This window comes from Mugil cephalus, chromosome 21, assembly GCF_022458985.1.
Source record: "Mugil cephalus isolate CIBA_MC_2020 chromosome 21, CIBA_Mcephalus_1.1, whole genome shotgun sequence".
NCBI lineage: Eukaryota > Metazoa > Chordata > Actinopteri > Mugiliformes > Mugilidae > Mugil > Mugil cephalus.
The window spans coordinates 11,675,090-11,688,350 of NC_061790.1; the positions used below are offsets into that span (position 1 = coordinate 11,675,090).

Genomic DNA, 13,261 nt, shown 5'->3' on the forward strand with positions numbered 1-13,261 from the left:
GTTTGCAATTTTGAACATTTCAGCTCTAATTACAGGTGGTAGCAGCAAATGTGGTTTAATGCTGCAGATCACAGAATTCTGAGGGGAGCAGAACAGACTCTTATCACTTTCATGAAGAAGTAATTGTTCTGTTCCCGTCATTCCGCGAGAAGCCGTGATGTGATTTCATGCCGCATGAATCTGTGAGCACGGTGAAATGATTTGGGTTAACGGTAACTTAACGTGGGATTTTCCTGGGAGCGTCAACACGGACGCCCAGTAATACAAACACACACTGATCAGCCGTAACATTAAAACCACCAGTGGTTGAAGTGAATAACGTTCGTGATCTCGTTATGACGTAATGTCCTGTTGGGAAACCTTGGCCCTGACATTCATCAGGATGTTATTTAGATATGTAGCACCGCCTAAACGTTGTTACAGACCAAGCGCAAGCCCCTGGCTACGGCAACCTGTCTATGAGAAGCGCTGTTGTAGAGATGCTTTCTCCCTGTCCTCTAGCTATTACATTTTGGCCCTCGTCGAAGTCGCTCATATCCTTCCACTTGGCCGTTTATCCTGCTTCGACAAAGTGTTCATTTACCCATCCGCTGACAGGTGACATAATGATGTGATAATAAGTGGTATTTAATAAACCAGTGATTATAGTGGTCTGATCGGTGCATAAATATTGCAGTAGTTTTATCAGTGGGCCTCTGTAGCCTCAATTACCATCACATCAACCTATCAGACATTAATTCAAATGGAAAGTTTATAAAGACATATTGGTATTTCTAATTTTAGGAATATTTATATAACTAAAGCAAAAATGTGTAGTAGATAATATAATGAGACTCTAATAAGGCAATTGATTATTCTTCTTACATTCCTAATTGGACTAATATTGGTAATAAAACAATAAATAAGATTACTGATAAGACAGAAATCTATAGTCATAAATTAAACAGCTGTATGTTTTTGATATTTGTATTGACATGAGAACAGCTCGATATAATATAAAACCATGGACGGATGGACGGATGGTGTTTGCATAGAAAACTAAATGTCTCCGATTAAAACATCCTTGGAGAAATACGGACACGCTAAGATTTGCGAAGGACTGCCGCCTTGAGCCATCATCTGTGAACTGAGAGCAGGACATGATAAATGCTGCCTCTCTCACAGACCACCATCATTTCTCCCTGCTCCGTATCCCTCTGCTGTCTGTCCTCCCCTTGCCTACTGCTCCGCACGAGCATTGTCTTGCCTCTGCCTCCTGCCCCCCCCCCCTGTATTTTTGTCCCCCTTCTCTCTCTTTATTTCCCCTCCTCTGTCCTCCCCTCGTTCTGCCGTCCCTTACCGCGTTAGCTGTTCACCGTGCCCTCCTCTCGTCGTTAACAAAGAGATGAGATTTCTTCTTTTTTTTTTTTTTGCTCTTGCACACATTCATCTTTCCCCACTCGCACACACACATGCCTGCGTTCTCCACTTATACCCACTGCTTCAGGAGACACAATCACACTCACGTCTTTCTCTCACTCTCTCTCTTTCTCTGCAGATGTCTGAGAGCTAGCCAGCTGAGTAAGAGGACTTCCCTCTCTGCCCGTGCTGTCCACCTGCAGCCATGAACGGTAAGAGCACGTTTCTGTCTTCGGTGTGTGAATTGGTGACGTTACACATCCGTGCACTTTGTTTGCGACAGAGATCGGGGCTGAACGTAAACTTGGAAGACGAAGAAACCAGACAAAGGATAAGCAGGATTTTGTGCCTTTTTGTTAAATTCCTTTTTTTTCCCGTAAAGACCGAACGTTTGAGTCGTTTCAGTCAGCTCGAGCTCCCTTTCTGTAGGTCGTCCCAAACGTGAAGTGCGAGATCGTGTTAATGGGAAAATTGATCTGCCTTCAGAGTGAAGGATCAGGCTTTAACTAAATCCATCACTGATCCCACACCAGAAATTGAGACTCCACAGTCTTTAGTACAGGCGGCATAAAAGAGTATGAAAAAATTACCTTTTAATTAAGTTTAAGTAAATCATGGCCTATTTCGGTGAGTGCCTATGTGTGGGGGACTGTCTCGAGCTTATGCTGTGCTCACACTTGAAGGTCCTTGCAGTGAAACGATTTGCTTAATAGTGAGTATTAATCCTCTTGTTTCCACCCTTTGATGGTAGAACGCTGTTAGCGTTCCTCAAGGCCGTCTACGGGAAGTACTTCAGCGTGAGAGTGTTCGTTGGAAGCGTCTTGCGACCAATTCGTCAGTTTAACCAAATTGCCAAACCACACAAGCACACTCTCTGCTGTAATTCAGTAGATAGTGACAAAAACGAGACACATGAAACATCAGCATGTGACGAGCTTCTCCTCATATGGGAGGCAGAGCTCTTATGGATAGTACGCAACAGCCCTCAATAAGACGAGGTGTGTGTGTGTGCTAAGATTTAACCGCTGCAGTGTGCAGTCACTGTTGGAGCAATCTGAGTCACCAACTCGTCCTCCCCAGGTGAAGTGTTTGATGTGTAAATAGTAATGAAGGCGGTGATGCGGGCTCCCCCAGAAGACCGGAACTTGGGGAATTGACTCGAGCGTCTCCCGAGGCCTGCGCAGCGCCTAGACAACAGCACACAAGTGAAAGCACACAGGCTTTTGTGGCACAGAGCCGTGGTACAGTTGGTTCAAAGTCTGCACAGGTGACGTTGCCGTGGAAGCCATTGGACTCCGTGCTGTAATGTATCAATATTGGCAGTAGGGCTCGTGTGTACTCTCTGAGGGTTTCTGCGAAGGCGGTTGTTTTGGTATGATCCTGTATTGCGGGTTCATGCGATAGCGTGGAAAAGTTTAACGGTTTTGAGACAACAAGAAATACAACCAGCAACACTAACTATAGCATATGCCCCTATGCAGTCTGAATTGCTAAGTTCTTGTGCTCATTTGCAAAACTTGTCAGAAGAATTCACTAATCAAATTCTGCCTTTGTTCCCGGTAGTTCTTTGAAGTCAATACGGTGTGTCTCTACCTTTAATAGCTATACCATACTAAATGAGTGCTGAGAAATGTGTTCATTTCAATTAGGAGAGAGCAACTAGGGGTGGAGAATGAATTCATTGAGTCTTGCTCAGTAGTGTGTGTGTATCATGGAGCTAACTCCCAGGCAATGAAAGAAAACATGAAAGAAAACAGACCGCCTGGAGTCTAGATATTGGTGGAGCCGGAGCAGCATTAGGGAGTGGCTGAAAGAAACCTCAGATGAAGACTCCTAGTACGACCAGGAAGAAGAGGAGTTGGGGAGGAGGCGAGTTGCCTAATATGAGAGTGAAATCAGAGTGACAGTGAATCTAAAGCACATGGATTCTCAGAGAGGACAGGGGGACCAGAGGGGACCAGAGCGGTTACGTACATGATGAGAATTAAGATATTTTGTAACTGACTTCCCTATTCAACTTTCACCTAATCTTCATTTGGGAGACTTTGGGAGGAGTGTTTGAAATTTTGTGAATTAACTATATGAGTTGAGATATCGGAATGAGAAATCAGGAAAGACAAATTTGTATAAGTAAACCTTTAAGACTAAGAAACACAGAGAAAGGAGATGTTGGGATGTCCTTTGGGGATCATCCTTAATTGGCTGGTGATAAAGAAATGCATGGAGGTTTTTCAGATGCTGTTACCAGTAAAATAGCTAAAGACAACGGCGCCCAATGTCGAAGACTAAGCTGAAGTAATGAAAATAGAGAAGTTGACTTTCTCCTTCAGAACTGGAAACAGACAAATTCAAGAGATGTATAACACAATTTGGATGGGATTGACTATGTGGAGAAGCCTAGTTCGAGTCTGTGTACTTTGTGTTATTTTACATGTTACATGTGTGCTTTAACAAAGAAAAAAGACTGAGTGTCAAGCCAGAAGTCTAACAGTGCCCCACTTCTTCGCACGGCATTCAGCCAGTACTCATCCACACTCCGAGAGACTGACAGGCCTGTGAATGCGGCCATGCTAGCTACATTTCCCAGTGGTGCTGTGCTAAATATCGCCTCCTTTTCTCACTCACAATAGCTTCTAAACGAGGGCCGTCAAAGCCAATGAGACGATGTGAAGAATACTTACATCTCGGTGTGAGATTAATTACTTTCTCCTTCTTTTTTTTTTTTCGCTGACGGTGCCAAAAGTAGGTCGGCCACCGTGAGCCGCTCACATCGGCTTTGTCAGGGAAAAAGTGTAAACCTGAACAGGTGTTGCTTCCGTGGTTTGTTTAGACACTGAAAGCAGCTCGAGGCAGTGGAAGGGACAGAGTGTTTGCTAGCAAACATTTCTCAGCGAAGCGAACAGCTGGCAGGATCCGCTCGGCCATATTTGTAAAATGTAATTCTTCCTCCCTTTCACCCTGTAGTTGCTCCACTTTTTATTTTTCCGGCTACACTCTGTGCTGCGTGTAAAGCTCAGCTCTCCGTCGTGTCATTCCTCAGAGGTATATGTGAATTATGTCTGTGCGCGGTCAACAAGAGTCGGGGGATTGTTTGGGTTAGCACTGGGGTGGAAGTTCCATCAAGGGCAGGGTGGTATTTCCTGAAGCTGGGGAGTAAATTACAGTCCAGATATGGTGCCTGTGAAGATACAGACTCGCAAGAATCTTATTTTTATATCCAGCAGAGATAAGAAGGAAGAGCCAGCTGTCCTGCTTATCTTATTGTGATAGGAATTTCATAAATTGAGAGATTACTTCCTGTTAGAAATCAAGTGCTGCTAGCAATTAACGATAAGAAATCATTTGTGTTAAATGTTAACACAGATTATATAATAATGTAATACCCCAAGTTACATCTACAAAGCCATTTAAACAACTGTAGAGTTGACTTTTTTTTTTACACATAAGTAGAAATAGATTGTGTTGTTTTTGTCCAAGAAAAATATTTCCCCTTCATATCTTTGACAGAAAGACACTTGTGGTGTTGTTGTAAAAACTCATCAAGGTCATTTCAGCATCTCGTGATCTGAGGTATGCTTAATATAAACAGTTCTTTCCAGAAACTGATGTTCATAAAGGAAAGACGACTGCAGTTTAACACATTAAGGAAATGAATGGTGAAGCAGATGGTGCAGTGTGTACAGAGATTTTCTGTGGCCAGAATAAATACATATGAGACATTTAAGATGTATTCAGTGCAAGCTAGTGTAACTTATTTTTGATTTTATGGCACACAGATGTGTTAATTTTCCTGCCGGTCCTGTTAAAAGACTCATTTTCCTGCATTAGTAATTGCTTACTAGAATGGGAGTAGTAATTTAGAGGGCAATTAATTCAACATGTTGTTCAATCTAAACTACGCTCGCTCTGCGAGCACGCTTAGTTTGAGCCCACTGCGGTCGCTATGGTGACACTCGTTAGCATCAGGGGAGCCGGCCTGTCTGAGTTGGTCTGGAAGCGAGCTACAGAAGAACATGAGAAAGTTTGTCGTGTGCATCCAAGCTGAGTCAAGTCCGTGACTGTGCCTTACGCCTACATACTGTATGAGCTGTTAAACACGTTTCATCCCTCAGCTGCTGTCATTTCAAATCGTCTGAAGTGCATCACTCTCTTGGCGTGGTGTCACCCAGCTGGTAAATGGTCTTGTATTTATGCAGCGCTCTTCTACCTATTGGTGCTCAAAGTGGTTTACAGTCAGAATGATGCATCTGCCCTTTCACTACCCACACACTGACACACCAGTGCCAGGAACAGACAGCAACTCAGTGTTCAATGTCTTACTCAAGGACACCAGGGTGGTCCATGTCCTGGGGTTCGAATCAGTCCCCAACAGAGCGACTCTATACCCAACGGTCCCCCTTAAAAAGGTTATCCAGGCTATCACTCTCCTTCTCTTCCTGTGCAGTAAAGCTCATCACTGTCTCCTTCCTGTCATTTATCTCCATAAGTGCAGATGCATCTGTCAGTTCTTAATTCTTCAGGAAACACCGCTAAGGAAGAATCTCCTCCGGACGGCTTTATGACTTGACTAACTCATGGATAATCAGCCCGGGTTTTAATCTTCACACTCTGCTGAAGCCGTCGTAAGGGGTCTAGTCAGAACTGAGTTTCGTACCTCTCACACAGCGACTTCTTCATATTTAATTCATGGCCCAACCCTGAACTCAACTTCAGATATGCAAGAGTGGAGCAGCGTGAAAAAAAGCTGACCAGACAGTTTTATACATTAATCATTGTCAGTAGTCGGTTAAAAGAGCTTTCAACTGAGGGGAAGATCATTTGGAGTGGAAATTATGCACACCTTTTAGATAGCAGGGTAAAAAAATAAAAAATAAATAAATACATTTTTAAAGTCTTGAGATTTCTGCTTTGAGGATCTGTTGCTGACTTTTTTTTTTTTTTTTTTGCTGACTGGTCGCTCAGTGTGAATTTGTTGGGTTGAGTACCTCCCACTGGTTTGTAAAGCTTTGTTCTTTTATTTAAAACCAAAAAGCTAAGATTAAAGGAAGCCATCGACTTAAACGTGGAAATTCCTCTTTAAGTAGGGGATGTGGACTGAAACATCCCTTCCTTAGCTACTTACAACACCAGTCTTAACCCCTGTATACAAGTTTTATTCCCATTCAGAGCTTGAGTATAAGCATGCTATAAGTTTTTTTTTTAGTTTTTTTAGATGTGCCATATGATTTACACCAACTCCTATTGTCTCTTGGTTTTGTTCAGGTGGAGCCAGTTTGTGGGCCATTACTCCAGAGGAGAGGGGGAAACATGACAAACAGTTTGACTCCCTTGCCCCCGTCCTCGGCTACGTCTCAGGTATCCTTTAGTCACTTTTAACATTTTAGTCTGTTATAACTGACTGAGCTGGACCAAATTACTGACCTCACCGTATTTCTTTTTTGTTGTTTCTGCAGGAGAACAAGCAAGGAAGTTCTTCCTGCAGTCCGGCCTTCCTGCTTCTGTCCTGGCTGAGATTTGGTAAGCACCAAAAATCATATATAAGATGGAGCAAGTGGGTCAGTGGGTCCAAGCTTTGTTTTTTGGAGCTAGTTTAGTGCGCGGCCTGCTTTCAACTTCCTGTTGAGCGCTCATTTCCTTCACAGCCTGCCACGCCTAGTAAACTGTGTGTGTGTGTGCGTGTCAGAGAACGGGGAGAAACGTGTGTGTTTGTGTGTCAAAAGTGCGTGCTACTGGTGGAATTCAATCCCACCAGAGCCCTGTCCCCTGAGTGAATGGCCTTTTCTATTGTCTCTGAAGAAAAAATAGAAAATAAAACAAAACAGCGACACATACTTTGCTATAAATATATCACGATCCACCCCACGTGCTCTTTCCTTCCGTGTAGGAACCTGGCTGACATGGACAGTGATGGGAAGATGGACAGGCTGGAGTTTTCTATCGCGATGAAGCTCATTAAACTGAAGCTTCAGGGGCGTAACTTACCCTCTGTCTTGCCTGTCGTCATGAAGCAGCCTCCTATGTCCAACTGTGGTTCAGCCATCCCGACATCAGCACGTTTTGGTAAGATAAACCTCCCGAGAGCTCTCTAAAGTCCATAACATGTTCATTGTTTCCCTTAAAATGGTAGCACTGGCAGCTCAGTAATAACACTGTACTCGTATACAGCTCTGGAAAAAATGAGAGACCGCTCTACTTTTATTTTTTCTAGGTACGTGTTAAAGTTAAATTAGCATTTTAGTTAGTTTAGTTTAATTCTATAAACTATTGACAACATTTTTCCCAAAATTCTAAATAAAACTATTGTAATTTAGAGAATTTATTCACAGAAAAATGAGAAATGGTCAAAATAACAAAAAGAAGCAGTGTTTCAGACCTCAAATGATGCAATAAAAACATTGATTTTTAGACATTTCTTGGCCTGCTCCCCATCAGTCTTTAGCCTTGCTGTTGGGTGACCTTATGTCACTCCAGGCTCATTATATTCAAGCAGTATAGCTTTGTTTGATGACTTCAGACCATCCGTCTTCCTCTTGATCACATCAGGTCTGGAGATTGGGCTGGCCATGACAGGGTCCTTCATCTACTTCTTGATTGACCTAGCTGCGTGGCATGCAGGATTGTCCTGCTCGACAAACTGAGCCTCAAAGTTGGGGAACAGTGTCAGATCAGAGGGAGGCGAGTTTTCTCCCAGGATAACCTTGTACTTGGCTCGATTCATGCGTCCTTCGCAAAGACAAATGTGCCCAATCCCAGCCTTACAAAAGGACCCTCGGATCATCACCAATCCTCCACCAGATTTTACATGTGCGGGATGGAAGACACTGTGGCTTGTAGCCTTGTCTCCAGGTCTCCGTCTAACCATTAGAAGACCAGGTGTGGGGCTGAAAATTTGACTCATCTGAGAAGATGACCTTACTTCAATCCTCTATGGTCCAATCCTTATGGTCTTTTGCAAACCTCAGCCTGGCTCTTCTCTGCTTGTCATTGATGAAGGGCTTTTCTCTAGCTTTACACAACTTTAGCCCTGAGCTAGGGGCCTATTTCGAACCATTCTCACCACAGCTTCTGTTTGCCGTTCTTTTTGTAGGCCACTTATTCTCATCCTGCAGTTACTGAATGACATTCGAAAGAGTTGACGGCCATCCTGGTCAATGGAGTCATTTTTGCCAACTGCCGGTCTGTAGCTTTGTTGTCCCCAGTTTGTGCTTCTTGTCCTTCTTCTTATGAACTGCGGCCTTAATAATATTCATTATTGCATGAGCTTATTGAAGGTTCAAACTTGTGCGACAGACACTCTGGCAGTACTGCCTGAATTTAAACCTTTTCCCCACTCAAACTGGATTGAAATGGCGGTCATACAATTAGACATGCTTCAGAATACTTTGCAATGGTCTCTTAATTCTTTCCAAAGCTGTATTTGCTTGTCTCAAAGCATGTTTTTTTTTTTTTTTTTTAATCTCTTCATGTTTACATGTGTGTTTCCTCCTTATAGGAATGGGTTCAATGCCAAACCTGTCAATTGGTTTTTCATCTATGTCTGCTGTGTCAGTCGTGCCCATCCTAACACCCATCCCAGTTAACCCCACCATGTCGTCTGTGCAACCCCTGATGTCAGCGCCAATGACTCTGCCCCTCATCACCTCGCTCGGGAACTCTGGGCTCCCCAACGGCAACATCAACCTCCTCACCCCGCCGCTAGTTCCCAACAATGCAGGTTGGTTCTGCAGTGGAACCATTCGGATTTTCTTGTTGGATAAATCAGGACAGATACTGATCAGTGTGCTTGCACTAGTTAATTGTAATGCACACTGAAGATGTTTGATTATTTTTTGTAGCTTTCAAATGAATTTAAATTTCGCTAAGTAGGATTTAGGTAAATGGTAAGGTTATGTAAGGTTGCATGCAAAAAAATATTCATTATTGCATGAGCTTATTGAAGGTTCAAACTTGTGCGATACTTTAAACTTTAAAAATTACCAATTTGTTAGCACCCATCTAAATGACCAGTGTCAGTTACATTAGCATAACATGATATTTCTAACACTGAAATACATATTCTTCATCTATGCATAAGCAGTATAAATAAAAGTAAGTCATGTCTACATTTGAAAAGGAATGTCAGTCTAAGTTAGTACATTTCTCGATCACTTAAAGCTGTTACATTTGGTAGCTTGTTTTGGACCCAGTTTGCACACCAAGCTGTTTTTAATGGCGCAACCCCATTTTGTAAATCACTCATCTGAAACTACCCGCCGCTAAGAGCTTAAAAAGAACTCTATGTACAAACTGAGCAATGAATTTAGTGCAGAAATAATCCTGGTATAATATTTGGCGCATCGGGGTCAGTTATTCATATCCTGAACTTCAGTGCGGCGCAGTAGCGTAGCCAGGATTACACTCTGAAACATGAAAGCTCTGCTGCACCTCATCCATCTACTCCCCAAGGTCTTGTAACGGTCTTCTGGTGCGTGCACATGCCTCGCATTGCATATGGGACTGTATGCATTGGATGCGGCACAACAGCTTTTCATCATCAAGGTGAAAAGCCTTCACGGCCTTTGCTAAAGTTGCCGTTTCTTAATAGATAGACATTGACGTAAAGTGTGGGCACGCATACAGTGTAATATATATGTATATGTAATGAAATATACGTAATATAAACATTCTCATTTTGGCAGATTCTTCTATTTGGATTTCTCTTTTATCTCTTCATTTCTCACCTCCTCCATCTGTCCCTTGGCTGCGGCCTTTAATCCCACTCTGTCTGTTCAAGTATAATCTTTAGCTGTGAAATGAACTATCTAATGAGAGCGAATGCAAAATTACCGTGTTATTTGGTGTTCCCTGTGTCTTTATCCCCCTCTCTGTGTGCTGATGGGAATACATCACTGCCACATCTGTTGAGACGATCCCTCTTTAGCGCCGGGTTGCAGGCAACCACCATCTCTTTAGTTTTCACCAGATGTCAATAACCTCGCTGCTCGAGCGCCGTGTGCCGCGACTGTAAAGTATGAGGGAGATAAGATTAGATGTACACGCGTTCAAGGGCAAGTTCACTCCGCACGCCCGCAGTCGGAGACTCGCTCGAAGCGCATGCACGCTCTGTATGTACACACTGAAACTGCAGCCTTTGTCACAATGATGTTTAACTGTTAACGAGCTGCCTCTCGCTCTTCACAGCGCTCCCTCTCTCCGGCTTCTCCTCTCCCATGACGTTCTCCCCATCCACCGGCATGTCGAAAGCCAACTCTTTACTGGACCTGGGATCGAGCAGGTGATAAGACGAGAGCAAATAAATACCGGGCCATTAGCATTCCATGAAAGTTATCTTTGATCTATTTTTAGACTTGGTTCTTCATTGGAGGATTATTCAGGAACAAATTGCAACAAGCACGTGGCACATACACAATCTGGTTATAAACACAAGAATGCTGCGTGTGGCAAGTCAACCAGAAACATTCCTTTATAACCATGTATGTCAATTCCATATAAGTCTTTTTTTTTTTTTTTCATATGCAGAGGTGCAGATATAAACACTGGTCTAAGCCAAAAACAGCCAATCCATTATTTTAGCGCCTACCAACAAGAAGGTTTTTTTGTTTTTTTTCCACAAGGGAAGGGTTGAGAGTCAGAACTCAGGCGGAGATGAAACACTTAGATAACAGAGGGAGCAGGAAGGACATTTTGAAATCAGATGTTCTTTTTTGGAAACAGTAGGAAGGAGGCTTGTTTACAGCCACAAACATAGGAGAACATTCTTACAGAGTGAGATCATTAGAACGGTTTTACTTCCACTTCTAGTGGATGCACCACTTTGATTCAAACCCATTCCTTTTCAGCATTCGTGTTCCCCAGAGGATAAATTACACTTTTTTGATTCCCCGACTTTTCCTCGATGGCCATTGTGAAGTTGATTTTTTTTCTATTACTGAAATATTGTTGAAATTATAGCCCCCAGAGGATGAATCAGTTCGGTTCTTTGGGTGAAACAAGGTAACATGGTGTTTTCTGATGATGAACAACCATCTAAACACCACGTGCAGGTAGCATGTGTAGCAGTGTCATTGTGTGATATATAGCACGCTAAACTTAGCATTTACCTCAAAGTAACTCTGTACCTACAATATGTTGCTACAGCAAGTAGTTTGCATTTTAGATAAGCAAATAACCAACAGCCTAAAGATAATGGAGTAAATGTGAAGTATGCACTGTTCTATTATGTCTGATTTTATCACATTAAATGCTAATGAAGTCACATATGTTATTAGACACTTAATGTTAGCTTGTACCTTCAAGCCAAGTGGAAATAATGAGATAGCGGCCCAGGGATCTGTGGTTTTACTTCTTCTCTTTTCATCTCTGTTTTTGCGTGATGCACATCGCCTGTGCCTGGGGTACTGACAAAAATGGGACGTAATGAGGAGTAAAGAAAGAAGAAACCGGGGTCTGGGAGGTTTTGTGCAGTTTCAATAACAACCAGATTCCCTTGAGTATCTAATGTCCTTCCTCCTCCTCCTCGCGTTCGGTGTGGTTTCAGAAAAGGATAGGAGCAGTGTCGGATTTCATTGTTTTTGAATAGACACAAAAAGTCCTGGCCTGAGGTGTAGGTGGAAATCCAGGCATCAATAAGGGCACCAGGGCGGCAGGGAGGTACACAGCAAACACCCAGATCACATTCACTCTCCAGTACAGACGACCATACTTTCTAATGTCATGACAGATTGCGTGATATTTTTGGTGGTCTGTTGTTATTTAGTTTTCAAAGTTACAGCAAGTTACAGAACAAATTAACACGCACGCAAAAAGGCCCTGAGGCAGTGGGACTACCCCGCGCTCCCTGTCCTATTGTCTCCCTCTGTTGGAAGTTTCCACCCAGCTATAATGATGAAGAAACACATTCCTCTCAAATGAGCATCGTCGATCCAGCCCATCCTTTTTGCTATTCTTGCAGAGGCATTGTTTTTAATAAAAACAGAACGGCTGATTAGCTTAGCCCGAGAGCGCATTTCTGTGTTCTTTCAGAGAGTCATTGTCTGTGTTTGCACCGGCTTCCTCCACACCTAATTAAGAGCCGAGAAATAACACCGGGGAGTCTCGGAGCAATTAGTGGTTTGAAGTCGGGTCTCGAATCCCTAGAAAAAGAAAATGCTGACCGCACGGTATTACTGTGTCATTTCCGTTTTGGTGATGATGGCGCATCAACTTGCTTTTTTTTCTTCTTCTTCTTCTTTTTTTTCGCAGTTCAAATTCCTCCTCCACCACGTCGCTGGCCAGCAACTCCCCGAAGATGGGTGCGAGCGACTGGGCCGTACCACAGGCCGCAAGACTCAAGTACCGTCAGCAATTCAACACGCTAGACAAGCTCATGAGTGGCTACTTGTCCGGTAGGGTCCCCTCACCCCCCCACCTCCTCCCCCCCCACAACCACCCCCACACACACACACATTCACACACTAGACCTAAACAAACACAAAGTTCTCTGGACCACTTGGCCGCTTTCGAGTGGTCTTGCCAGAGTTTGACTGAGCACACTCCGGGTCGCTCTCTCTCAGGACACATGCTCTCACGTACTCTCGTGTGTTTGCTCTTGACCCCACTTGACAGGACTTGGCAGAACACGCGCGCAAACACGACGGTATCAGATGCCGTGAGAATTCACTCTGCTGCTTCGTTTCTGATCATTACTTTGCAGGACCTCAAGTCAGGAATGCACTGATGGCATCGAATCTGACTCAGACTCAGCTAGCTACCATCTGGTGAGTGCGAGGCGCAACGCTGTGTGCGTTTGTGTTTAACCACGTGTATTTAGCGTCTGAGGGCTAATCCCTCCTCAGTCTGTGTTTGCCCCTTTGCAGCTGATATA

General features: G+C 43.5%; 1 protein-coding gene across 6 annotated transcripts in view; it reads left to right on the forward strand.

Annotated features, from left to right (window-relative positions):
- Nucleotides 1-13,261, forward strand: part of itsn2a (intersectin 2a) — a 35,372-nt gene that overhangs the window by 5,180 nt on the left and 16,931 nt on the right. For 5 of the 6 annotated variants that reach the window (XM_047573856.1, XM_047573855.1, XM_047573857.1 and 2 more), the window contains exons 2-9: nucleotides 1,538-1,610; nucleotides 6,661-6,753; nucleotides 6,852-6,915; nucleotides 7,283-7,458; nucleotides 8,891-9,112; nucleotides 10,579-10,672; nucleotides 12,640-12,782; nucleotides 13,091-13,154. In XM_047573856.1, coding sequence (XP_047429812.1) covers nucleotides 1,604-1,610; nucleotides 6,661-6,753; nucleotides 6,852-6,915; nucleotides 7,283-7,458; nucleotides 8,891-9,112; nucleotides 10,579-10,672; nucleotides 12,640-12,782; nucleotides 13,091-13,154 — 863 coding nt within the window. In that variant the 5' untranslated portion in view covers nucleotides 1,538-1,603. The remainder of the gene's footprint in view (nucleotides 1-1,537; nucleotides 1,611-6,660; nucleotides 6,754-6,851; nucleotides 6,916-7,282; nucleotides 7,459-8,890; nucleotides 9,113-10,578; nucleotides 10,673-12,639; nucleotides 12,783-13,090; nucleotides 13,155-13,261) is intronic. The other variant, XM_047573859.1, reaches the window with a different exon arrangement.